Source organism: Notechis scutatus, chromosome 9, assembly GCF_049901735.1.
Source record: "Notechis scutatus isolate UNSWTSFEM ecotype Mainland chromosome 9, rNotScu1.2, whole genome shotgun sequence".
Classification (NCBI taxonomy): domain Eukaryota; kingdom Metazoa; phylum Chordata; class Lepidosauria; order Squamata; family Elapidae; genus Notechis; species Notechis scutatus.
In genome coordinates, this window is record NC_142017.1 from 23,607,214 (window position 1) to 23,632,646 (window position 25,433).

A 25,433-nucleotide genomic window follows, 5' to 3' on the forward strand; every position below is an offset into this window, starting at 1 on the left:
TACTTCTGCCAGCTTAGTATCATCTGCAAATTTGGTAAGTTCTCCTTCTATTCCCTCATCTAAGTCGTTAATGAAGATACTGAAGAGTCCTGGGCCTAAGATGGACCCTTGTGGCACCCCACCACTTACTTCCCTCCATGTAGACTTAGACCCATGAAGGACTACACTTATAGCAACTAAGACATCTTGCTTCTCATCCAAAACTAAAGAAGCTTCTTGAGCGAGAAGCAACATTTTTGAACAAAAAAAGTAAGAAAATCCAGTCTGTCTTTTAAAAAGCACCTTTGAAACAACCATGACCTGGATGAATGTGAATCTCCACAGACATACAACAGCTAAGCGAGGCCTCTGTCAAGCCTCATATCACAGGAGTACACCTCCTCACATTTTGTAAATATTTAAGTATATCTTTTCATGTGACAACACTGAAGAAATGACTCTTGGCTACAATGTAAAGTAGTGAGTATACGGCTTGTATAAGTGTAAATGTGCTGTCCCCTCAAAATAACACAACACACAGCCTGTCAACTCGTAAAACATTCCAATGCTTGTTTTCAAGTTGTCATAAACAGGGTGGGGGGGGAATCTGAAGGAACAGTATGGCAGTTTAAAACCAGAAGTACATTCCCCACTTATCTTACAAAGACTGTAGCTAGGCTACCGGATCCTCTGCCCATGAAAATCCTTTACTGGAGAACGTGATTGATGACACCCAGCTCATGAACGTGCTTCACTGGGAGAATCTGATTTATGAAACACCCAGGGGAGAGGGGGGGAAACAGGGTTAGAGGTGACTGTAAATTTCGTATGCCAGAGTTGGCTTCATTTAGTGCCAATATGTTGCTCTGAAGAAATCTTTTGGATTCTTTTGAAGTTTGGCTCGAGGCTCATGATTTAATTAGGGCAATCACCAGAACCCTGACACAACCATTAATGTCTAAACTGCTTGCAACAAAAGTGAGTACACCCTAAGTGTCCAAATGGGGACCAAAGTGTCAATATTTTGTGTGGCCACCATTATTTTCCAGCACTACCTTAACCCTCTTGGGCACAGAGTTCACCAGAGCTTCACAGGTTGCCACTGGAGTCCTCTTCCACTGCTCCATGATGACGTCACGGAGCTGGTGGACGTGAGAGACCTTGTGCACCTCTACCTTCCATTTCAGGATGCCCCACAGATGCTCCATAGAGTTTAGGTGTGGACACATGCTTGGCCAGTCTATCACCTTTACCCTCAGCTTCTTTAGCAAGGCTGTGGTCATTTTGGAGATGTGTTTGGGGTTGTTATCATGTTGGAAAACTGCCCTGCGGCCCAGTCTCCGAAGGGAGGGGATTATACTCTGCTTCAGTATGTCACAGTACATGTTGGCATTCATGGTTCCCTCAATGAACTGTAGCTCCCCAGTGCCGACAGCACTCATATAGTCCCAGACCATGACATTCCCACCACCATGCTTGACTGTAGGCAAGACACACTTGTCTTTGTATTCCTCACCTGGTTGCTCCCACACACGCTTGACACCATCTGAAGCAAATAAGTTTATCTTGGTCTCACTGGACCACAGGACATAGTTCCAGAAATCCAGATCCTTAAGTCTGCTTGTCTGCAGCAAACTGTTTGCGGGCTTTCTTGTGCATCATCTTTCGAAGAGGCTTCCTTCTGGGATGACAGCCCTGCAGACCAGTTTGGGGCAGCATGCGGCGTATGGTCTGAGCACTGACAAGCTGACTCCCCACCCCTTCAACCTCTGAAGCAATGCTGGCAACACTCACATGTCTATTTCCAAAGCCAACTTCTAGATATGACGCTAAGCACAGGCACTGAACTTGTTTGGTCAACCATGGCGAGGCCTGTTCTGAGTGGAACTTATCCTGTTAAACCGCTGTATGGTCTTGGCCACCATGCTGCACCTTTGTTTCAGGGCCTTGGCAATCTTCTTATAACCTAGGCCATCTTTATATAGAGCAACAATTCATTTTTTCATATCCTCAGAGTTCATTGCCATGAGGTGCCATGTTGAACTTCCAGTGACCAGTATGAGTGAAAGTGATAACACCAAATTAAATACAGCTGCTCCCCCTTCACACCTGAGACCTTGTAACACTAATGAGTCACATGACACCAGGAAGGGAAAATGACTACTTGGGGCCCCATTTGGACACTATCACTTAGAGGTGTACTCACTTTTGTTGCCAGCAGTTTAGACCAGTGGTCGCCAACCGGTGGGCCATGGCCCACGGATGGGCCGCAAGAAAATTTTGGTGGGCTGCAGGGAAATGTCACCCACAGAGCACCCCCCCCCCAAAGCAATTAATCCAGGCTGCACAGGAACACAAGGCTGTGCTGCCCACATGGCCTGCAGGAACCCTCCTCGCCCACTCATTCCTTACCTGGCAAACTTGCCTGCTAAGTTGCTATTTTTCCTTTTTTTTTTTTTTTTTACCATCAGCTGTTCTGCTGTGCCTGGAGATTTAGATTAGCTAGGAAGCAGGAAATGGTCGGATTTCTTGCTTTCTAGCTAGTCTTTAGAGCTTCGGCTCTGCTTTTAAGCACAGCCAAACCTCCCTTGGGACTGAAGGTTCTATTATTCAGTGCAGACCCACGGCAAGCAAATTTTATGTGACAGACTCAGGTAGCCGATGGCAGATAGATAGATCACTGAATGATTCTGTGAGCAACTCAATCTGCCTGCCTGCTTTGCCTGATTTTGGGTAAGTTGCTTCTTTTGTTATAAAAAACTCAATATTTATATAAATATTTATAATATTTACATACAAGCCATGCCCAGCCAGTCACATGACCACCAAGCCACACCCACAAATTAGGCCACACCCACAGAACCGGTTAGTGGACCCTGGGATTTAAAATTATGAGTTTGGTGGGTCCCTGAGGTCCAAAAGGTTGGCGACCCCTGGTTTAGACATTAATGGCTATGTGTTGTTTATTTTGAGGGGACAGCACATTTACACTGTATACTCATTACTTTACATTGTAGTCAGGTATCATTTCTTCAGTGTTGTCACATGAAAAGATATACTTAAATACTTAGAAAATGTGAGGGGATGTACTCACTTCTGTGATATACTGTAATTCTAGCAATTGCAGCCGCTTGGCCTGCTCAGATGTTGACCATTCCCAGAACCTGAAGTGCCATGCCATGAAAGGAACGCTTTGTATCATAGAGATTAGAAGGAACTCTGGAGATCACCTGCCCACGAGCACAGGATCCAGAAGAATACCTTGGGGATGTCAGAAGATCCTTCCAGGACCATGTCCATACTCTTTCCTGGGGCCAGTTCCATTCTCAGTGGCTGAAGCTTGAACACAGGACCTTGAGATTCTGTCTTTGCGGGGATGGTCGGGCTCTTCGTGCTGGCGCTGATGGCAGGGAATGTGTTGTGCTGGCGAAATGGGGCAAAACCTTCAGTCATCCAATAAAGCTGATGGGTGCGACGCCCACAGTTGGTGATCTTGAAACGATAGCAGCAGGGATCCAAACTAGCAAAGTGACAGAAGACAGACCTACTATACAATTGCATTTCAGAGGAAGCAATCATGTGCAAAATAAGCAAATGAATAAAGACAAAATATAAGAGAAGGAAAATCTAACTGTAGATTACACTCATACCGCTCATCACAAATAATTTTAACCTTGCCTATGTCAATTTCAAAACGGATCCAGGCTGCTGCAGCCATCTTTTCATTTCTTTGCTTGCCACACAGTAAGGGTGTAGGGGATGGGGAAGGCTTGGAATGTCAAACCAGACAGTAACAACAGATTGCCCCATGGGAACCAAAGTCATCTCAACAGGTGCTGGCCAGCCTGGAAGGAGTTACAAGGGAGATGCCAGAACACCCAATTGGACAATTAGGTGACAAGGAGGGGTGGGATATCTATTCTTTAATTATATGAAAACTGTGGGAAATAGTTAAGAGTTGGTTTTGCTTTCATGCATGCCAAAATGATGTATTCAATAAAACAGTTCTTTGAGAAATCTGAACATCTTGGAGTGTTGACTTGGTTGGGTTTGTCACTCGGAACCTTGATAGGCTATTGATGAAGCATATGATACACCGCTTCATATCACTTTTCTTTCTTGAGGATCTTGTCAACTCCATCCAACCCTGCTTTTCTAAATCATTCTGTTTTTCTCAACCTCGCTGTGGCAGTCCCTCAAATATTGGCAGACTGCTGTGATGATCCAGGGCATGACACAAAAGCAACACAACCAGAGAACAGGCCTAGCTCCCCTTTATTGCTGCAACTTTGCCCCCAAACATCCCCACGTTTACTACAAGTCCTGGAGCAAAGCTCTCATATGCACCTTCAACAGCCTCTGTTAGTCCAGTAAGCAAGATTTGCAAAAAAGGCCTCCTGCAGCCCTCTGGCAGTGAAAATGGAGTTCTATCACAGTGCTGCAGGAGGCCCTTGCAGCCTAAAACGGAGGGCCCATGTGCACCCCTCCTGAGCTCCATTTTAATTGGCAAGAGTGCTAGGAAAACAAACTACTAGCAAAAGTGGCATTTGATCACAAGGCAAGGAGGCATTGAGAAATGTTTTCCCTTTTGCATTTGTGCATCCAAGAAGGGACAAGAAAGGAGAAAAGAGGAAAGAAAAAGAAAAAGAAGGGAAGATGGGAAGGAAGAACAAAGGAGAAGGAAGAGGGAAGGAAAAAGAAGAAAAGGGAAAAAGGAAGGAAGATTATAATGAGAGGGAGGGAGGATTTGGGGGAAGTCTTGCATTAGCACTTGGCCACCAGCATCCCTGCTGCCCTTTTGCCAGCCCCTTGTCCCCTCCTCACCTCTCCTTGTGGTCTCCCATCCTATCACTGAGGATGCTTTGGTTACAAAGCCAGGTCACCTTACATGGAGAGGGAATGAGCCTCCCTCTGACCCACATACTTTGCCCCCCTGCACATACCATGAGCCATTTAGCCAAGGAGAGCAAGAACAGCAGCAGCAGCCTCGAGGAGGAGGTAAGAACAGTCAGGCACCCCATCAGAGAAGTGGGCTGGGCTGGGCTGGGCTGTGGGGTCCCGGGGCTCTGGGAGTTCGAGGGCTGGGCTGGGTGCTTGCCCTCCACTGCCTAGGGCCCTGGACAGCCTGCACTGCCATCCAGGGATCCTCTGCATGGCCTGAGAGGGGTGGCAGGGCTCCTCTGGAGGACAAGGATTTGGCCCTCTCCCTGGTCTCATCTTCCTCCGCTGGAGACTCCCAGATCCCTCCCCCAGCCCCAGGTTTTAACCTTAAAATGACATATTTAAAGCAGACCTTCTTCTGAAGAAATGCGTAGCCAGCCAGGAGCTGCATATTAAGCAAAGTCCTTGCCCCACTGTTAGAAGATTTTCTGATCCCAAACCTGCATTTCTGATGTCCCTCACCAAGCATTTTGAGTTGATATTCAAACCGTCTCATGCAGTTCTATGAGAAGCATCATTAGATCACTGAGTTCCTGCCTTCTTCCATAATTTAAATCCACGTCCTAGCCAATGAAACATTTGTGTCTTGACTTTTTCCCCCGTGTGATTCCCCTTCAAATATCCCAAAATGTGCTGTTATATTACACTCCTAAACCTTTTCACTGGCTTTTCTCTGCAATCTTGCAGCTTCTCTGAATATGCATCCAAGGAATCTCTCAAGTTCTCTCTGAGTTTATTAAAATCAGCTCTTTTAAAATTCAAGACTCTGGTGTCATTATGTTCTATTGCTTGTGTTTGTGTTATGTTGAATTCTAGTCTGACATGGTCACTCTCACCCAAGGTTCCTGCAGTTTCAACTCCCTCTATCACTTCTTCTCTGTTTGTAAGAATTAAGTCCAATATGGCTGTCCCTCTAGTTTCACCCTCTACCTTTTGGATAACAAAGTTGTCAGCTAGGTTGGTTAGGAATTTATTTGATTTCTCATTTGGTGCAGAATTAGTTTTCCAATTGATATCAGGATAATTGAAGTCTCCCATTACTATTGTGTGTTTCCTACATATATTTGTTAGTTGCTTGGCAAAAAGGAAATCTATTTTTTCTGCTTGATTGGGTTTCCTATACCTATGGCCATGTGATTCTTTTTTTTTCCTTTATATTGACCCATATTCTAGGAGGTTTTCATCTTTGGTTTCATGCATTTCTGTAGCACTATAGTGGTCCTTTACATACAGTGCAACTCCACCTTCTCTTTTATGGGGTCTGGTTTTTTTAAAGAGTTTGTATCCTTCTATCAGTATGTTCCAGTCATGGGTTACATCCCACCAAGTTTCTGTTATTCCAACTATATCATATCTACCTTCATGTATTCGTAGTTCGAGTTCACTGTTTGTTCCCCAGACTTTGCGCATTTGTATATAGGCACTTGATATTTTTAATTCTGGCGCTGGGAATGCTTCTTGTCTCCTATTTGGTGTTTGACCCCAATAGTTTAAAGCCCTCCTGATAAGCTGAGCCAGTCGATTTCCAAAAACATTCTTCCCAATCTTTGTGAGATGCAACCCATCCCTTGCCAGAAGCTCATCATGGAGATAGTACAGACCATGTGTCAGCCTTCAAGATTTTCTCCCTTTGCTTTGCATCTTTCGGCTGTCATAAGTAACGGGGTGAGGAGGGGGAGAATGGTTATGGGAAGTGAGCTGGAGGTGTTACAAACCAGAACTGTATAAACTGGGGGGGGGGGTACATTCTTGCTTAGGTTTCTATCCTATGCTATGCACAGCTGCAACCCTTTATCAAACTATGTCAAGGTCAACGGACAGAAGCCTCATCACCACCTGGAGATGCCCACATGATGCCCACACAACTTTTAATTGGAGGAGCCAAATGAACTATTGGGGGTGGGAACGTTGCCATTACTTTGAAAATGTGATTTACGCGCCCATTTTCTCAGATTCAGAATTCTTTTGTTGCTACCACTTGATTTCCAGTAAAAGATATTTTTTCTCTGATTAAAGGAGTCTAAGTATTTCTTTCTTGGATTTTGAATGGAGCACCAGCTGACATTATTCTGAATCTCCACATTACCAGCCCACCCGGAGAATTAATAAATTTTCTTCCGAGGGGGTCTGAACACAATGTCAAATCCAGCCAGCGACCAAGAAGACCTGGGAGCAACTGGAGGACAAGATTCTCTGCTGCTAGAGGAAGCAGGGGAAGCTGACTTGTTAGCAGAACTAAATCTTGGGGAAAAACCAGCTGCAAAACCCAAATGGTCCCTGAGAGTTGGTTGGAAGGATCCTGAGGAAAAGCCTCTTCTAGGAGTGACCACTACCCATCGGTGTGGGAGAGAGGAGCCATGGCAGGAGAAGGAAAGAATGAATTTTTTACTAACTCAAGCCATGCATCTTCTAAATGAAGCTATCGGAGAAGCTCAAAGGTATGAGGGAGAGGAGGGGGAGGCAGCCCCAGCCAGAAGAATCAGAGCAGCCACCCCCATAAATCAACCCGGGCTAGCGCAACAGGCAGCAGCAGTCCAGGGGCCCCCAGCGGGAGGGGTAATTGCCAGAAGACGTAGAACTCCAAAGTGCCTCTGTTGGAAGTAAAATATGGGGGGGATCCCAAGGAGTTAGGATTCTTCCTGGCACAAGTCTGGAGCCATATGGAGGAATATGGAGGGGATTTTTTCAGAACCTTGTTGCGGCTAACACAGCAGCTCTGCTTAGACAGTGCTCCCTTATTTGGGCAGGCTTTCTGACAGGCTTTACGATGAGGAAGCCTTCCAATTTCGGTCTGAGCGATCTCTCCGTCAGCTGTTTGGCACGAAGCCGGTCGGCTAATCCTGATCGAAGGTGCCGTCCGTGCTCTGGCTGTTTAGGTCTCCCTTAAACGGGCAGGCTGCCCAGCCGGCAAAAGCCTCTACGATGTAGCCTTCCTTTTAAAGCCAAAAGGCAAAGAAAACGAGGCTTGTGGTTGTTGCTATTAGTCCCTTAAGGACTGTTGTGCGGGTAATCCAAAATAAAAAATCTAAATAAAATACTGCCAACACCCCTCTATCTATAAAGTATAGAGGAGCAAGAACTAGAGACAGTGGCCCAGAAGGGGTGTGTCTTCAGTTTTTCTATTCAGTCTATAGTCAAACAGAGCTGAATACATCCCATGCATGGATTCTGTCAAAACCATTCTGTAGAACTACTTGTGCACCTAAGTCCTTGACTTTCTTGCCTAGCTGCTCACAATCAATATTGTTTTCAAGTCCTTTTTTCAAGTGTCATTTGTCCCTACATGTAGTAATAGACATGTAGTATGTGGATTTTATTATTTTGGTTAGGTTCTCAGCCACATCTTTGATTTTAGCTCCAAGGAGACAACATACCTCTCTGAATAGACTGTCTGGTCTACAGATGGCAGGTTCTGTTCCCTTGAGAATTGAATCTCCTATCACCAGCGCTTGCCTTTTTTTTCCTAGGGAGGTTTGGGGTGTTTTTCTATCTGTCACAGAAGCATTTGATGGTATTACTTTTTTAGGGACATTTGATGGTGCTTCTTTTCTATGTGTCTGCATGTTTTCTTCTCGTGAGAGTCCATGAAATTGATTGCTTAGCACCAGTGGAGCTGCATCAGAGTGGGTTGGTTTGGACAGGGGTTTTACACTAGGTTTATGTTTTTTTTTTCTATGAGTGACATGTTTCCACCTGTCTTCTTCTTCCTCTAAGGGGTCAATTCTTTTAGAAGTTGTTTGATCATTATTATTATTATGTTCAATCTGGGCATATTCTTTTTGCAAAGTTTGGGATTTCTCATTTTGTGGGTTGAGTTTCAGAGTGGTTAGAGTTTCCTCTAGACCCTTTACTTTTTCTTCTAGTAACTTGATTAGTTTACATTTTGTGTGTGTGTGTTTGGGTATTCCATGGGCATTAAGTGTATACATGGAACATGTTCTGCAGATGACAAATAGTATCAGTTTTTTCTTCCTTGAGTGGATTTAAAAAAATTGAAAGTGAAAGTGTATAAAGTTTTACCACACATTTTTAAAAGGGAAAAATGTCCAATTATATATAATGTTCTATGGTTCAAAATTGTCTAGTTTAAAATTTTGAGGTTCTAGCAGATCATTTAGATTGTCCAATTTTAAAATTTTCAGTGTTGAGTGGGCTTAAGTGCGAAATTTGTTCTTAGGCTGTACTGGAATGTTCTATGATTGTCCCTTTCCTCCCTTCCTTCTTATGATCCTTTTCCGCCTGCCTTCTTGTGGGCTTAATTTATCTCTTTCTTTTCTGCCTTTATATATTCCTTATATTCCTCTACTCATATTTGATTTTTGCCTTGTCCTGTGTTGTCTTTTTATCCTCCCTTCCTACTTGCTTTTCTCCTGTCACTACCAGGTATTCAGCTCTCACTGCTTTTCTCAGTTCATGGCACGCCCCCCCCCCCATTGCCTGTTGGTCTCCCATGCTGCTCTGTTGCCTTCTCAGTCACCAGTTCGCTGATCCTCTTTGCTGAAATGCTCCACCAACAGCAGCAGCTTCCGGCTGCATCGATGCTCTCCTGTTGCTTTCCATGCTCCTCTCAGGATCTGCTTCGCTGTGTTGCTCCTCACTGCTAGCTCACCCGTCTGCCACGCCTATTTGTATCTGGCTTGTGATAAAATACTATCCCAAATTCCATTTCCTCTATTCTATTATCAAACCAGGTATCTTTCTCACAGTATCTTAATATTTTATTTTTTTCTGAAGTGAAGAACTTTGCATTGTTCTTACATTCATTATTCATTATGTTCATTACATTTCATTGCTATTCACTTCTCTAACCCAAGGGTCTTCAAACTTGACAGCTTTAAGACTTGTGGACTTCAACTCCCAGAATTCCTCCTCCAGTCATGTTAGCTCAGGAATTCTGGGAGTTAAAGTCCACAAGTCTTATACTTGCCAAGTTTGAAGACCCTTGCTCTAACCTATCAATTTACAGATTATTTTGAGTTTGGCTTCTGTCTTCTAGGGTAAAACATATCCTGTCCAGTTTTGAGTCATTTGCTAATTTCACAAAATTCCCTCTGCCTTTTTGTCCTAGTTGTTAACAAGAATGTGAAAGTGATTCAGACTCAGAAATAAATCCAACTGAGCAAGCTCTGGCCCATCTTAATCTGGACGGAATTATACTTACCTAACGAAATGTGGCTTGCGTAAGCTTGATTGAACGTCCCATGTGGGTCAGAGCCCTCTGGCTCCTGATCAACTACAGACAAAACGACTCTTACCTGAAATGGGGTCCCAGATTGATGGCAGGAGCAAATGGCTTGTCTGTGACAATGGTGGTTCCAATGCCAGTGGCCTGGACTGGAATAATATAAGAATTACTATTCTCTATAGCCATGCTGATTTTGTCCTGAAACAATACGGTATCATCCAAATTAACAGTAAGAGTAAGTGATATTTCTGCCTCTGGAGGAACCACCCCTTCACTGGGGTCAATTCTCCACTGCGAAGGAGTATGGGCCTGAAACACAATAAAAAAGACACAATCAATCAACTCATCTGTGCCAGATCTCAACATTTTAAAAGGCAAGTTACATATTAAGGAAATATAAATGTGTTAAATCATAATAAAAAACCCATCCTGCCCATTAAAATGGGTATACTTTTACTACCAAGAACTGACAAACAAAACATGTCAAGGATCCCTGAAGTTAAAACTTATTTTACATTGAGTTGTTATTTCTTAAGATTCTTTTGATATGCCATGCTATACTAAAGGGAGCACTTCTGAAATGGATGTGAGTTTGGTGGGATCACAAAATATACAAAGTAATAGAAAATGTAGAAGCTAAAGTGCTCCGGAACTTTAGAATTAAAATAGACAGGCACTTGCCACATAACACCCTAGAGTCTACAACTATCAATAAGAAAGACAAAACCTGTCTGAACAGTGGACTTGCCAGTACCCAGAGAAAGCAGAAGAGAAGATAACAAAACAAAACATAAAGACCTCAAAACGGCAAAAGAAAGCAAAGATATCATCAATAGTCATAGGCCCCCTGGGTGCAATCCGCAAACAACTTGAACAGCATGGGCATTGACCAATTCAACATTGATCAGTCAATTGCGAAAGGTAGCTTGACTCAGAACAGCTGATATCCTACGATGGGATATAAGCATCAACATCTGCTTATCTGAGGTCCTTGGGAAGGACTCACAGGTATATAAAAATGCCAAATCCAGTCTGAACATTTGGTTGTCTACAAATCACCATCATCATTATTTATTTATTTTGAGAAACTGGAAATATGTTATTATCAAAATTGTCAAAAATGTGATCCATCTATTTTCTATTCAAACAAAATCAAAGGATGCAGGAATATACGTTACTATGACAGAGATTTTCTGATGTTTTACAACATTTTGTACCATTCATATTATAATTATTATAATATTAATAAACCAGTAACTACTGATAAAAATTAAGTCAGATGTCTTTCTTTTTCTGCTTTCTTTTCTTAGTCTATACCTTTTTGTTTGTTCTAATTTTTACTTCTCCAAAGGAGCTCAGTATTTATCTCAGCAAAATGGTTTCTATCAAAGCCTGCCCCAAAGGGTTCTAAATCAGATTAAGAGACATCACTACCCACTGCTAAAGAGGCTCCGGCATATTATACAAATCCAGCTTGTTCAGTTAGCTTATGATCCAGCACATTGCACAAACCCAAATTCAGTAGTCAAAACATATGATACAAATGGGGCTATGGAGTTTATATATGCGCTGTATGTATTAGGCATCTACCAATTAGAAAAATGTACAACTCTGTATATCGTCAGTTGTAAGAAAAGAACGGACAAGGTAGTTGGTGGGGTCTGGAGCTGAGTTGAGTGTAAAGGGTGACTGGCCTTGAACCGCTCATGGGAGGAAGCAGCTGAAAGGGGTTCTGCTCTAAAGCTTCACAGAGTCTACCTGGCAGCTCTATAGTTAGTTTGTCAGTCTGGTGAGATTCCTATCCATAGGTGAGCAGCAATCAACCTGCCACTCTGATCAGCACCTTGTGAGACCTCTGGTTCCTTCTGCCTGGCAGGCTACTAAAACAGGCACTCCTTCTAGACTTCTTGGATGCCATTGACTGACAGCTACAGTCTGATTTTTAGTAATTCATTTAATTTTTGAACTAGAAGACCTCCAGAGTCCCGTCCAACCCTACTGTTCTATGGTCTATATTCCAAACTGCTAATTATTAACCTATATCTCTTCTTAGAATATCCACTGCTCCAAGTGCTGTCCATCTGGAAATGACTTCATGGGAGGCTTTCTCCTATAATCATGGCAAAAGCAATTAACAAAAAACACTTTTTCAGTTTTACTTCCCAACATAAGTCAGCTTCAAAATTTACTTACCATCTGTGCCTTAAATGGTGCAGGAATAACAGACTCGTTTGAAAGACAAAGTGCCCTGGAAACATTCTTTAAAACCTGGATGCAGCCAAAATCTATCTTAGATGGATGCACATAAACAACAGGACCTTCTCCAAAAGTCACCAGTTGGATTTTCTGTGGCAGGGAATAAAAAGAAGCAAGCAGAAAACATTAATACAGCAACAATTATTGTAACTTATTATGACTGGATACTGTAAAATAGTCTTCCACAATCTAAGCGACCTCTTGATGCATGAATGACAGAGAATCCTGGAAGGTGAAGTCCACACAATTACATTTAAATTGAGGAAGGTTAATTTTCATGCATGGTTGGATTTGGTGCTTAGGTATCAATTTAATACTTCATTTATATCACAGGTCAGGAGGCAAACCTAGTTAAGAGGGGGAAACGTATCTAAAACCTATTTTTTGCTGTGATGGACACAGCACTAGACTGGACTGGGTTCCAGGGTGCTGTAGCTGAAGCTCCCTCCAAGGGAATACCATTGAGTATTCCACTCAACTGTCGAGTTGGAGTATTTTTATTTATTTATTTTTTCATTTATTTATTTTGATTTGTCAATCGCTTACAAGATAACAGGTGTAAGTATATACATAGTTATGAATACATGAAATGGGTACATATAACAAAAATAAAAGAAACAATAGGACAGGGATGGTAGGCATGTTGGTGCGCTTATGCACGCCCCCTACAGAACTCTTAGGAAAGGGGTGAGGTCAATAGTAGACAGTCTAAGGTTAAAGTTTTTGGGGTTTGGGGAAGAAACCACAGAGTCAGATAGAGTATTCCAGACATTGACCACTCTGTTGCTGAAGTCGTATTTCCTGCAATCAAGTTTGGTGCAGTTAACCTTGAGTTTGTATCTATTGTGTGCTCTTGTGTTGTTATGGTTGAAATGAGGTATTCATTGACAGGTAAGTCATTGCAATGTATGATTTTATATACCACACTTAGATCAGACCGAAGACGGTATAATTCAAGGTTTTCTAGGTCTAGAATTTCAAGTCTGGTGGCATAAGGTATTCTACAACGAGTAGAGGAGTGGAGGACTCTTTTTGTGAAATATTTCTGGACTTTCTCAACTGTGCTAATATCAGATACGTACCGTGGGTTCCAGACTGATGAGCTGTATTTGAGTATTGGTCTAGCAAATGTTTTATATGCTCTAGTTAGTAGTGTGATATTACCAGAGAAAAAGCTACGCAGGATTAGGTTAACAACTCTTAATGCCTTTTTGGCTATGTAGTTACAGTGGGCTCTAGCACTTTGATCATTAGAGATGAGTACTCCAAGGTCCTTGACAGAGTTTGGATCATCAACAAGGTCTTGATTATTCAGCTTGTATTTTATTTTCTGATATTTTTTGCCAATATATAAGACAGAGCATTTATTTGTTGAGGTTTGAAGTTGCAATTTGTTTGACCATTCTGATACATAGTCAAGATCTTTTTTTTTTTTTTTGTAAATTTTATTGGTTTTTAAAGACAAACAAAAACAAACAAAACATAAAAACATACAACTTTCTTCCATAAGTATACAAGCAGTGTGTCGGTTGGTTTACAAATTTTTTGTGCATCCATTTCATAGTCTCAATTACAATTACATTGCATAATAATTCATATTATCAATAAAAAATTGAATACCCTAGTATCATTATTAATCATTTGACTATAATTTTGTTCATTCATACTTTGCGAGATAACTATAATTTACTTATTTTATAACAATTCATATAATCCTCCCAAATCTATCTAAGTCAGTCAATTTATAATAAAAACCTTCTGTTTTAAAATCCTTATCATACCTTGAGTGTATTTGCACATATGAAAACCAATTCATCTTTATACCTTGTTCCTCTAGTTTTTGCATAGATTTAAGTTCACCCTTTTCATTCAAAATTTCCCCATATCTAACTGTTTGTTCCTTCTTGTATATATAGGATAGGAAAATGCTTCAATAGTCGATAACCAGACTGGAATTTTCAAATAGCATTGTCTTTTAATCTTCTCCCAATTTAACCACAAAGACTCCCGTATATGATGTCTTCTAAAATAGCCCTGTGTTTTGGTTCCCTTATACCATAAAAAAGCATGCCACCCCAACAAATCATGTCCTTATAATGTCAACAATCTAGTATTTCTTAATGTTATCCATTCCTTAGCCCACATCAAGTTTGTAGCTTGATAGTACAACTCCCAATTAGGCAAACCAAATCCTCCTCTAATTCTAGCATCTTGCAAGAATTTTAACTTTATTCTCGCTTTCTTACCTTGCCATATATATTTCAACACAATTTTATTTAAATCTCCAAAGCAGTCTTTTCCAAGCCTAATTGGAATTGTTTGAAACAAATATAAGATTCTGGGTAATATATTCATCTTGATTGTTGAAATTATCCCTATTAGTGACAGTTGTAGATTTTTCCATTTCGTCAAGTCTAACGCTGTCTGCTGTTTAAGTTTAATGTAATTGTTCTCTTTTAATGTACTACATCTTGCTGTCAAATGTATCCCCAAATACTTAACCTTGTTCGTGACTTTAATTTTCAATAGGTCTGCCAATTCTTCTTTTTGTCTTAATAGCATATTCTTTGTCAAAAACTTTGTTTTATCTTTATTTATTTTCAAACCAGCCACCTTACCATATGCATCTATCTTTTCCAATAATTTTGGTGCTGTTTCTAAAGGGTCTTCTAAAATAAAAGCCAAGTTGTCCACAAAGGTTTGCAATTTAAATTCTTCCTTTTTAATTTTCATTCCTTTTATACTCTTTTCGTCTCTAATATTTCTATTTAACACTTCCAAAGTTAATACAAATAGCAAGGGTGATAGTGGGCATCCTTGTCTTGTACCTTTTCTTATATTGATGGAATCTGTCAATTCTCCCTCAATCATTACCTTTGCCGTTTGCTTATGGTATATGGCTTCTATTGCTTGAATGAATTTTCTGGCGAAACCCATCTGTTCCAATAATAATAGCATTAATCTCCAATTCACATTATCAAATGCCTTTTGTGCATCTAAAAATATCAAAGCCATTTGCTTTTCGGGGTGTGCCTCATAATATTCCAAAGTGTCCAAAATTACTCTCATATTATCTTTGATTTTTCTCTTTGGCAGAAATCCATTTTGATCAGGATGAATAAAGTTATTTAAGTATTTTTTTAAGTCTTTCTGCCAATATTGAAGCAAAAATTTTATAATCTGCATTTAGTAAAGAAATAGGTCTATAATTCTTAATTTGCAATGGATCAGCCTCTTCTTTTGGAATAAGTGTAATATAGGCTTCTGACCTTTTTTTTAGGTATCTTCTTCTTTGACATAACTTCATTCATGACTTCTAGCAATGGAAGGCTCAGCGATTCTTGTAATGTTTTATAAAATTCTGCCGGAAGTCCATCTGGGCCTGGTGCCTTTCCATTATTTTGCTTCTTAAGTGCTTCAGTTAATTCCATCATTGTTATATTGCTTTCTAACATTTTTTCAGTCTCTTTAGGTATCTTAGGTAGATTAGCATTCTGTAAATACTGTTTGACTCTTTCCTCATCAATATTCTCTTGCTTATATAGTTGCCCATAGAAGTCTCGAATAATTTCCTTTTTCTCATTATTACCGTAGCAAACTTGACCTTGATCATCTATTAACTGCAATATTTTCCTTGATTGTTTCTCCTTTCTCAATTTGTATGCTAACCATCTACCTGGTTTGTTTGCATCTTCAAAGTAGTTCTGTTTAGCACTTCTAATTTTCTGTGCTAATTCTTCTTTCTCTATTTGACCCATTTTGTGTTTAATTATGTCCAATTTTAGTTTAATGTCTTTTTTCTGTGGGGTTTTCTGTAGCTCTTTTTCAAGTTTTTTATGCTCGTCTTCTAAAGCTTTAGTGGCTTGCCTTTTCCTGATGTTCCTTTTTCTTGTATAGTCTATTATCAAGCCTCTAGCATATGCCTTCATTGTGTCCCACACATTCTGAATTGAAGTATCTTCTTTTTTATTTTCTCTAAAGAAAAAGGCCAATTCTTTCTCCATCCGCTGTGTGAAGTCCTTTTCCTTTAAAATAGTATTATTTAACGTCCATCTTGATCTTCTTTTTTGTCCTTTCCATTTAATTGTCACTGGATTGTGGTCTGCCCAAGTACTTGTTTCAATATTTGTTTCTTGAATATTAGATATTAGTTCTGTTGAAATCCAAATCATATCTATTCTGGACCATGATAAATGTCTATTTGAGTAAAAAGTGTATTGTTTGGTTTTAGCATTTCTTTCTCTCCATATATCTTTTAAGTTTATTTCATCTGTCATTTTAAAAAAGGATTTAGGGAGTCTTTCTATTTTGCTTTATTGTTGTTGCTGTATAATCCAATTTGTTGTCTACAATTCCATTGAAGTCTCCCATTATAACTATATTAACATAGTCCAGTTCAATTATTTTCCTATGTAATTTTTTATAGAATTCTTCTTGTTTATCATTCGGAGCATAAATTGCAATCAGGAGTGTTTTCATATTATTGTCCATTATTTCCACCATTAATACTCTTCCATCTTCATCAGTATGAATCTATTTTGCTGAGATGGTCTCTTTAATATATAAAACCACTCCTCTTTTCTTACATTGAGTCAAAGAAGTAAATATTTTCCCTAATTTTGGCTGGACCAACAATTGTTCATATTGTTTGTTAATGTGTACTTCTTGTAGACAAATTATATCAAATTTTAATTTCTCTAATTTATGAAAATTTTTCCTTCTTTTAGCAGCCGAATTAAGTCCATTTATATTCATTGTAATCAGTTTTTTCTCTTCCATGATTATGCTTTATAGTTAGGTTTGGTTGCTCTCATAGATCTTGGTTCACGTTGTTCTTTAGTTTCCACCTGTCCACCTACTGCGCCTTCTTCTTTTTCAGTCTCCATTTGGTCCTCTTGGAATTCAATTAATGAGACCTCTTTTTCTGCCTCTTCCTCTTTCCTTCCAAAAAATTCTGCGTAGAGTAATTCTGCTTTCTCAATTGAATCAATTCTGTGTCTCTGTTCTTGCCATGTAAACATTAATCCTTCTGGAATTAGCCATCTATAATTCACCTCTTTTTTCAGTAACATTTTAGTTAAGAATCTGTATTCTCTTCTTATCTCCCTCACTTTTCTGGGTATTTGCTTGAAGACCACAATCTCCTTGCCCTTGTATTTCAGAGTTTTCTCTCTTGCCACTTGCAATATTTGTGTTTTAATGGCTTTTTTTGTAAATCTGATATGAACTTCTCTTGGTAGGTTATTTCTCATCGCATATCTTGTAAAAACTCGATATACTTCATCTACTCCATCCATCATCTTCTCTTCTGTTATTTCCAAAGCTTCAGCCAATATTTCTATCATTATCTCAGCTAGATTTTGTCCTTTTTCTTCCTCTATGTTTTGAAATCTGAGATAAAATTCTGATCTGTCCATCCATTTCAACATCCCACTTTTATCTTGTTCAACCACTGTTAATCTGGTATCAATGTCTCCAATCTTTTTGTCTCTTTGTTTATCTTCTTCAATTTTTTGGAATCTCTCATCATACTTCACCATCATTTGTTGAATATTCTCCACTTTTTCATCAGTTTTCTCTATTCTCTTTTCAATAGTGTCTGATTTTGTTTTAAGTTCTTGGATTCCTTGCATAATCATCTGTAAGATCACTTTTTCTTGTTCTTTGTATTGCTTTAACATTGTCTGGATTGAACGTTGTCCTCCAGGTGGGGAGGCGGAAGTAGAAGTTGAGGAGCCAGAAGCTATAAATTTCCTGCTCATTTTAAACAATTGAAGATCTTCAGGTTCTTCTGAACCTTAATCCAATTATAGTAGCCAATTATAATCCAATTACTTAATCCAATTAAGTAGCCAATTATAATCCAAGATGAAAAATAAAAATGGTAGAAGGAAAAAAGCCCAATAGTAATAAAAAAAAAAGGAGAGAAAATTTCTTCAGGTTCTTCTGAGCCTTAATCCAATCAATAGTTAAGTGAAAAGGAAGGGAAGAAACAAAAAAGTTTTAAAAAGAACAAAAAAAGAAAAAGAGAAAAAATTCTTCAGGTTCTTCACCACCTTAATCCAATTAAAAGGTCTCAAAAATAAAAACATAAAAACATAAAAATAAACCAAAAGTATGGATGGAAAAAGCAAAAAATCCCAGAGGAGAAGGGGCAAAAAAAATAATTTTTTTTGAGGCTTTCCCTTTAAAATAAAAAGCAAAAATGGAAATATTACAAAAATAAAGTTTTTTTTTAAAAAAAGAGTACACTAAAGCTGGTAAGGAGGGGTAGCACAACTTAAAAAAATAAAAAGAACACACTGCACTTTATTTAATAATCCAAGGCTCTTATTATAACTCTCTTCTCCACAGACTTCAAAACCAAGCTTCAATTGTAGATAGAAATCCAGAAGAACACCTGCAATAACACTCTCCCGTGCTCTTCCCTCTATCTTATCACGTTGCAATGTCCTTGAAAGGGAGTCTCTGATCTTTCTTTCTCAGCTTTCTCAGCTTCGTCTAAGATATTTTCAAGCCTCTAGTTGGCAGTGTTACAAAGTTTCTTTACTCTCACTTTCCCCCTCCTTTCCCAGGAAAAACGTAATAGAAGTTAAAGAAAAGAAAAAGTATATATATAAAAAAGAAAAGTAACGAAAGGGAGCCTCTAACCTAAAATGTTGCAAAGTCAAAAAAGAGAAGAAAAAATAGATGTAAATAAGAAAGAAGCCAGTCCAGTTAGCAAATGTTAAATCGCGATAGAAGTCCAGTAATAAGAAAAAATAAATAAAAAGCCAAGCCTTACTTTGACGTTTCCGTTTAAAAACCGCCGCTTATTCTGTTCTGTCAAAACTTTTACAGATTTTTCCTTTTCCTTAGGGTGTCCCTTTAAGTCTTAGAGTAATGATAAAAAAAAAGTTCTCACCAAACCGACACACTTTCTCTTTCCAATCTCTTCCAATCGGAGCTGTCCCAACTTCAGCAGCTTTGATGGCTGCCTCTCTGCCACTGGCAAGAAGGGCTTCTCCTGGATCAACCAGGGACTTTGCGGTGTCCCTGGGATCGGCAGGATGCGCTCTTCACTTTCACCGTCTCTTCGGGACAGTTTAGGTCTGTTGGGACCGTCCAGAGGCAAAGATATTGGCTGCAATCTCAGACCTCCGAGATTGCATGCAGTATCGTCACGACGTCAGCTCCGCCCCCTCTCCCCATAGTCAAGATCTTTTTGAAGGGTAGCAGTATTGTCTGTGGTATTGAACAGCTTTACATCATCAGCGAAGAGAACGCAGTTGCTCTTAATGTGATCACAGAGGTCATTTATGTAGTATGAAAAGAGTTGGTCCTAGAACACTGCCTTGGGGGACACCACTATTGACAGGTACAGAATTTGATAGGACACTCCCAATTTTGACCATTTGTTGTCTGTTTGACAGGAATGCTTCTATCCAGTAATGCAGTTGTCCAGAGATACCATAAGATTTTAGTTTTAGGAATAGTTTTGCCCTGATCGAGTTGTGTAGTCCATATGTTTTTGCAGTGTAAGAGTTGCAGATTACAGGATAGTTTTTTCTGAAACCAAATTGTTTATTAGAGAGTAGGTTGATTATCTCTAAGTGGAGGATAATAGATTGGTTAATAATTGATTCCATGAATTTACAGGTGATGCAGCATAAGGAGATTGGTCTGTAATTTTCAACTAGGCTGGGGTCTCCCTTTTTGAAGATGGGGATGACCGTGGCTTGTGACCATAGGTTAGGCAAGGAGCTGGTCCTGAAAGATTTTTCAAAGATTATGCTTAGAGGTTATGCTATGGCAGTGGATAGCTTTTTTGAGAAGTAGGCACATATTCCCTCCGGTCCAACAGATAGAGATGGTTTTAGATTGCATAGTGCTTTTTCAACATCGTCTTCTGTAAAATTGATATGTATTAATCATTGTAGTTTTCTGTGGTTCGGCTAGGAAATACTGGACATGATCCATTGCTGTTTACAAATACTGAGCCAAAGAATGTGTTAAAGATGTTGGCTTTAATGGTGTCATCGTTGCAGTCTTTACCATTAGGTCCTATCAGGGGTGGGATGGACCTTGAGTCTTTTAGTTTGTTGTTTACAAAATTGTAAAAAGCGCGGGTGGAATTGGTGTGTAGAAGGTTTTCCTCTTGTTTAATGTGATAATTGGTGCATTCAGTCTTTATCTGGTGGCTGTTTTATCTGGTGCTTTATCTGGTGGATGTCTCCTGCTTCCTTGCTTAAAGACGGAGTCAATCAAAGTTTAGTCCAGCCCCCTTTCCACTGTGCATGCCGTTTTTGATGAAGGCTGATGATTGACTTGGAAAGTTCTTTGGTGCTCGTTCTTGACCGTTCTCAGCTCGGGACTAACTATCTAAGGGTGGGATTTGGATTCTCCTCCCTTACAACTAGAAGATGTGTTTCAGGTAAGCCCAACGCTCTTTCTCAGTTGTACGGGTCGGAGAATCCAAAGCGTGGGACGTACCCAAGCTAATTGTCTTGAGGGTGGGCCAACTCCTTGTCCCGAGCCCCCATCTCCATGTGAACTCTTTGTAACACTCTTCTTCCAAAGGATGCTTCCACTGATGCAAATGTATCCAGTTTATAATTTCTGATGAATGGAGATGGTGATGACCACGTTGCTGCCCTACAGATCTCTTCAATCGAGGCCTGTGTCTTCCATGCCGCTGATGTGGCTGCACTCCTGGTTGAATGTCCAGTTATGTTACCCGGCAATTGCAATGATTGGCTTTCATAAACTTTTGTGATACATGTCTTGATCCATCTGCCTATAGTAGATGGTGAAACCCTTTGTCCCAACAAACTCGGTCTAAATGAAATGAACAATGCTTCTGTTTTTTGTTTGTTTGTTTATTGAATATGTACAAGATAACAAGTACAGGTATGAACATAACCATGAACAAAGGAAGTAAATACAGATAAATGGGGACGGTAGGATAGGGATGGTAGGCACGCAGCTGTGCTTATGCATGCCCCCTTTAAGAACCTCTTAGGAATGTGGTGATGTCCATGGTGGACAGTTTGAGGTTGAAGCTTGGAGGGTTTGAGGCTGTAACAATGGAGTCAGGTAGAGCATTACATTATGTACATTGTAGACATTAGAATAGACATCTCCTCATGGTCTCTCTTGGTAGCTGAGGAGAGTAAAGGGATTCTGTAAGAAGAGGTTGGATCGTTAACATTTACATGAAAGATTTAAAGAGTAAAGCAGACTACCTTCACAGTGAGGAGGTGCAGGTTTAAATGATGAGGTGTTGAGCAGTCCAGTGAGAGAAGACTAATTAAGCAGTATGTGATCACAACTAAAAGTTGAAGAGGATTCTTGGTGGTCCATTGATGCTGAATGCTAGGCCTCCTCCTTTGGATTGGATGGATGAGATGGGAGCCACAGGTGGTTTCGGATAACTCACCACAATCAACTCACCACAGGACAATTCAATGCTGTATTAATCATTTCATTCAGTTACTTTTATTATTGGTGACTACACATTTTTCAAAATTATTGTAACTCTTGTATTACTGGATTGACTTTCTTTATTTTATTATTATTGCCATGGTTCCATTGAAATTAACTTAACTTTTGTATTTGTTGAATTGTCCTGCAGAGTTGTTTGCAGCGAGTTAGCTGCAGCAACTTGGCCATGGTGAGTTGTGCCATTCCAAGCCATAGCCGGAAGATAGACTGTAAGGACAGGGGAGGAGGAGGGGAGGGCCCTGAAGGAATGGAAGCAGGCAGTCAAATTCTGGCAATGTCCACCAAGAGTCACTTTGTTGAGTTGGGTGGCTATCGAAATTGACTGGCTGGCTGGCTGAATAAGATTCCTTATTTCTGAGGAGGATAGATTTCCTGACGGAGTAAGTTCCCACTCAAGAACAGATGGCAATAACATAACTATCTGTCCCAGGAGAAACTCTCACCCAAGGAACAGCCAACAAACTAAACATTCAGAGAGAAGTATTGAAGTTGGAGTTGAAGTTGAAGTATTGCACTGGCTTAGGAGGGTTTTCCCTTCTATCCCTACAAACATTATTGCACCTGAGGAGGCTTGCATTTCAGCCTCCTTTCTGAAACCTAGGGAGTATAAACATTCTTAGGATCTTTGTTCTGTCCATATCAAGTGCTTCAATATCTTGAACAGTAAAATTATATGGAAAAACTTCTGTTTCTCAAATGAATGATGCAGTAAGGTAAAGGTAAAGGTTCTGGGATGATGCTCATCTCTGTTTCTAAGCCGAAGAGCTGTCCAAAGACGTCTCTGTGGTCATGTGGCCGGCCTGACTAAACACCAAAGGCACACAGAGCATTGATACCTTCCCACCAAAGGGGTCCCTATTTTTCTACTTGCATTTTTTACATGCTTTTGAACTGCTAGGTTGGCAGAAGCTGGGACAAGTAACGGCAGCTCACTCCGTTATGAGGCGCGAGGGATTTGAACCGCTGAACTGCCAACCATCTGATCAACAAGCTCAGTGCCTTAGCCATTGAGCCACCGCGTCCCATACTGATGCAGTACACATTCCCAATTTATTTCCAGAATAAATTAGAAATAAACGTTTAATTGTAAGATTTTAAAAGGGATTTTTCCTAGATCTATATTCTAGACTCAGATCTAGCCACTTACATATGGAATTTTTAACCATTCCCAAACCATTGGCACACACCCATATAATACTATTTTGCTATGGATCATCTGGAGTACCATTTTCAACCATTCTTCGTTCTAGTGTCAAATACTAGAACAGCAGATCCTAGGATCCATCTCAATAAATGATCTGCCTCTTTCTCCTTCTCTAGTGTATCTTCTCACATAAAGCAAACCAATGAGCTTATCATTACCAATAGATTACGACCTTTTCCTGTCCTCCTATGGCAGAGGAACTTTATTGAACTTACCGTAGGCAATACAAGATGTAATACAAGCCTCTTTATTCCTGCTCATTCAATCCACTCACCAGGGGAAAGTCTTCATTCCCAAAGATAGCTATGTAGGCCATTGTTTCCTGGTGGCCTTTTTCCTTGACTTCCAAAGCTAATGGGATTTCAACTGTAGCATGAGGTGGAATAATACCACAAGGCGCTGGACTTGAATACAAGATGGTGGGAGAGTTCTTATATTCCTAGGTGGAGATAAAGCAGTAAGAATTACCTGCTTGAAGTCTTTCTGTTTCTATGCCATCACCATCTGTCTTCCCCAATAAAATCCATGTGTTTTGTTTATGTATTTTATCATTCATGATAGAGCTCTGAAAATTTATTTCAGCAAACTTTTCAGCAGTTGTTCTCAATAGCATAAAAGCAACAAAACAAGAACTTATCCAAACATCCTTAAATAAAATGTAAACAAGAGTACAGTTCAAGAAATGAACTGGGCTAAAACATTTCTCTCCTCTTTTCTATAGGCACGTTGTTAAATCCACCTTGCCCCTACGGATGTTGCAGTTTCATCCTCCTGTACAAGACCATCAATATGAAGGAAAAGTCCCCTCCAGAAGCATTCAAATAGGAAAGAGAAAAGTCAAAAATCCAACCAACCTGGGAAAGAACACCATAGCACCCTGGAAGGTCAGCTTCATTAACAAGTTTTGCCACTTGTTGATACTGAAAATTCAGGAAACAACGTCCAAAATTCACAGTGGTGCTAGCCACATGTAGTGGAGGTGTGAGGCATCTAGTTAATCAGAAAAACAAATCAATAAAAAGATCTTTTAAAAATTCTAATCCACAATGGAGATACAGAGAATAACACAGGTATAATTTTGAAAAAGTCTCATCATCTTGTTATTAGTTATCTGAGGATGTAGGTTTCTAAAACTTCACACAGTACATTAAAAGTGAAGCTGCTGGAAGTCTCAAGAGGGCCTTGATATTTTCCCAGTAGTTCAGGTTTTTGAGGCTTGAGGGCCATATTTCACAGAAAATCAGACTTGGATCTGGAAATCCCAGCTAGAGGTGTGTCAAGCATGTTCGCAACGCTCCGTCACTTTCCTCAGGCTCAAGTCCTTGTCAGCACCATGTGACCTGCCTCGTTTATGACAAGCCAGTGTGTTTCTCTAGAATTCCCTTTGCTATTTCTCAGTCAGATTTCAAAATGCCCTACCAATCTCCAGAAAAAGTGAGCGAAATGAACTTATAAGATAGCTGCTGCATAACCAACATGCTCACACAAGTGAGTATCACCAAAGGAAACTGCTGTAAACCTATAATGATCCATCTTCAATTGTAAAGGACAAGCAATCAAGGAATATGCTGCTGCAGACTAACACTTGGTCCAATGACCAGGAAGGTCTTGGAAAAGATAGTCAAATGATATGATATGTCTACAACTACAAAGGCCGTGACGCTCTATGGAAGTGAAAGTCATATTTTGAAGAAGTGGGACAAAAAGAATATTGATGCTCTTGAACTCTGGGTTTGGAGAAGACTCCTGAGAATACCATAAACAGCCAAGAAAACAAATGAACAAACAAACAGTTTTGAACAAATCAAACCAGTGTCCTCATTTAAGGCAAGTTGTCCTACTTCAAATATATTATGTGAAAGCCATTTACTCTAGACAAGGTTCTAAGGCTGGGAAAGGAGGAAGGAAACAGAAAAGGAGGATGACCTGCAGCTGGGGGGAATAATCAGTTATAGCAATGATGAGTGCACAGAAGAACAGAACAGAGTAAAATGGTTGGAAGGGACTTTGGAGGTCTTCCAGTCCAACCTCCTGCTCAAACAGGAGAATCTATATTATTCTATATTGAGCTGTGGTGGTGCAGTGGTTAGAATGCAGAACTGCAGGCTAACTCACTGCTCACTCCAGAAGTTCAATCCTGACCAACTCATGGTTGACTCAGCCTTCCATCATTCCCAGATCAGTAAAATGAGGACCCAGATGGTTGGTGGCCATATGCTAACTCTGTAAACCACTTAGAGAGGGCTGTAAAGCACTGTGAAGCAGTATATAAGTCTAAGGGCTATTGCTATTCTGTAGAAATGGTTGTCCAATCTCTTCTTACAAAGCTCCACAGATGGAGCGCCCACAACTTCTGGAGGTAAGCCAATCCATTGATAAATTTTT

The 25,433-nt window shown here is 40.0% G+C and overlaps 1 protein-coding gene across 1 annotated transcript in view; it reads right to left on the reverse strand.

The window, feature by feature from the left end:
- The window catches only part of HYDIN (HYDIN axonemal central pair apparatus protein), a 285,840-nt gene that overhangs the window by 190,725 nt on the left and 69,682 nt on the right, over window positions 1-25,433 (reverse strand). Inside the window, 5 exon segments of the mRNA XM_087971902.1 lie at window positions 3,241-3,499; window positions 10,176-10,414; window positions 12,299-12,451; window positions 23,323-23,487; window positions 23,903-24,038. Coding sequence (XP_087828028.1) covers window positions 3,241-3,499; window positions 10,176-10,414; window positions 12,299-12,451; window positions 23,323-23,487; window positions 23,903-24,038 — 952 coding nt within the window.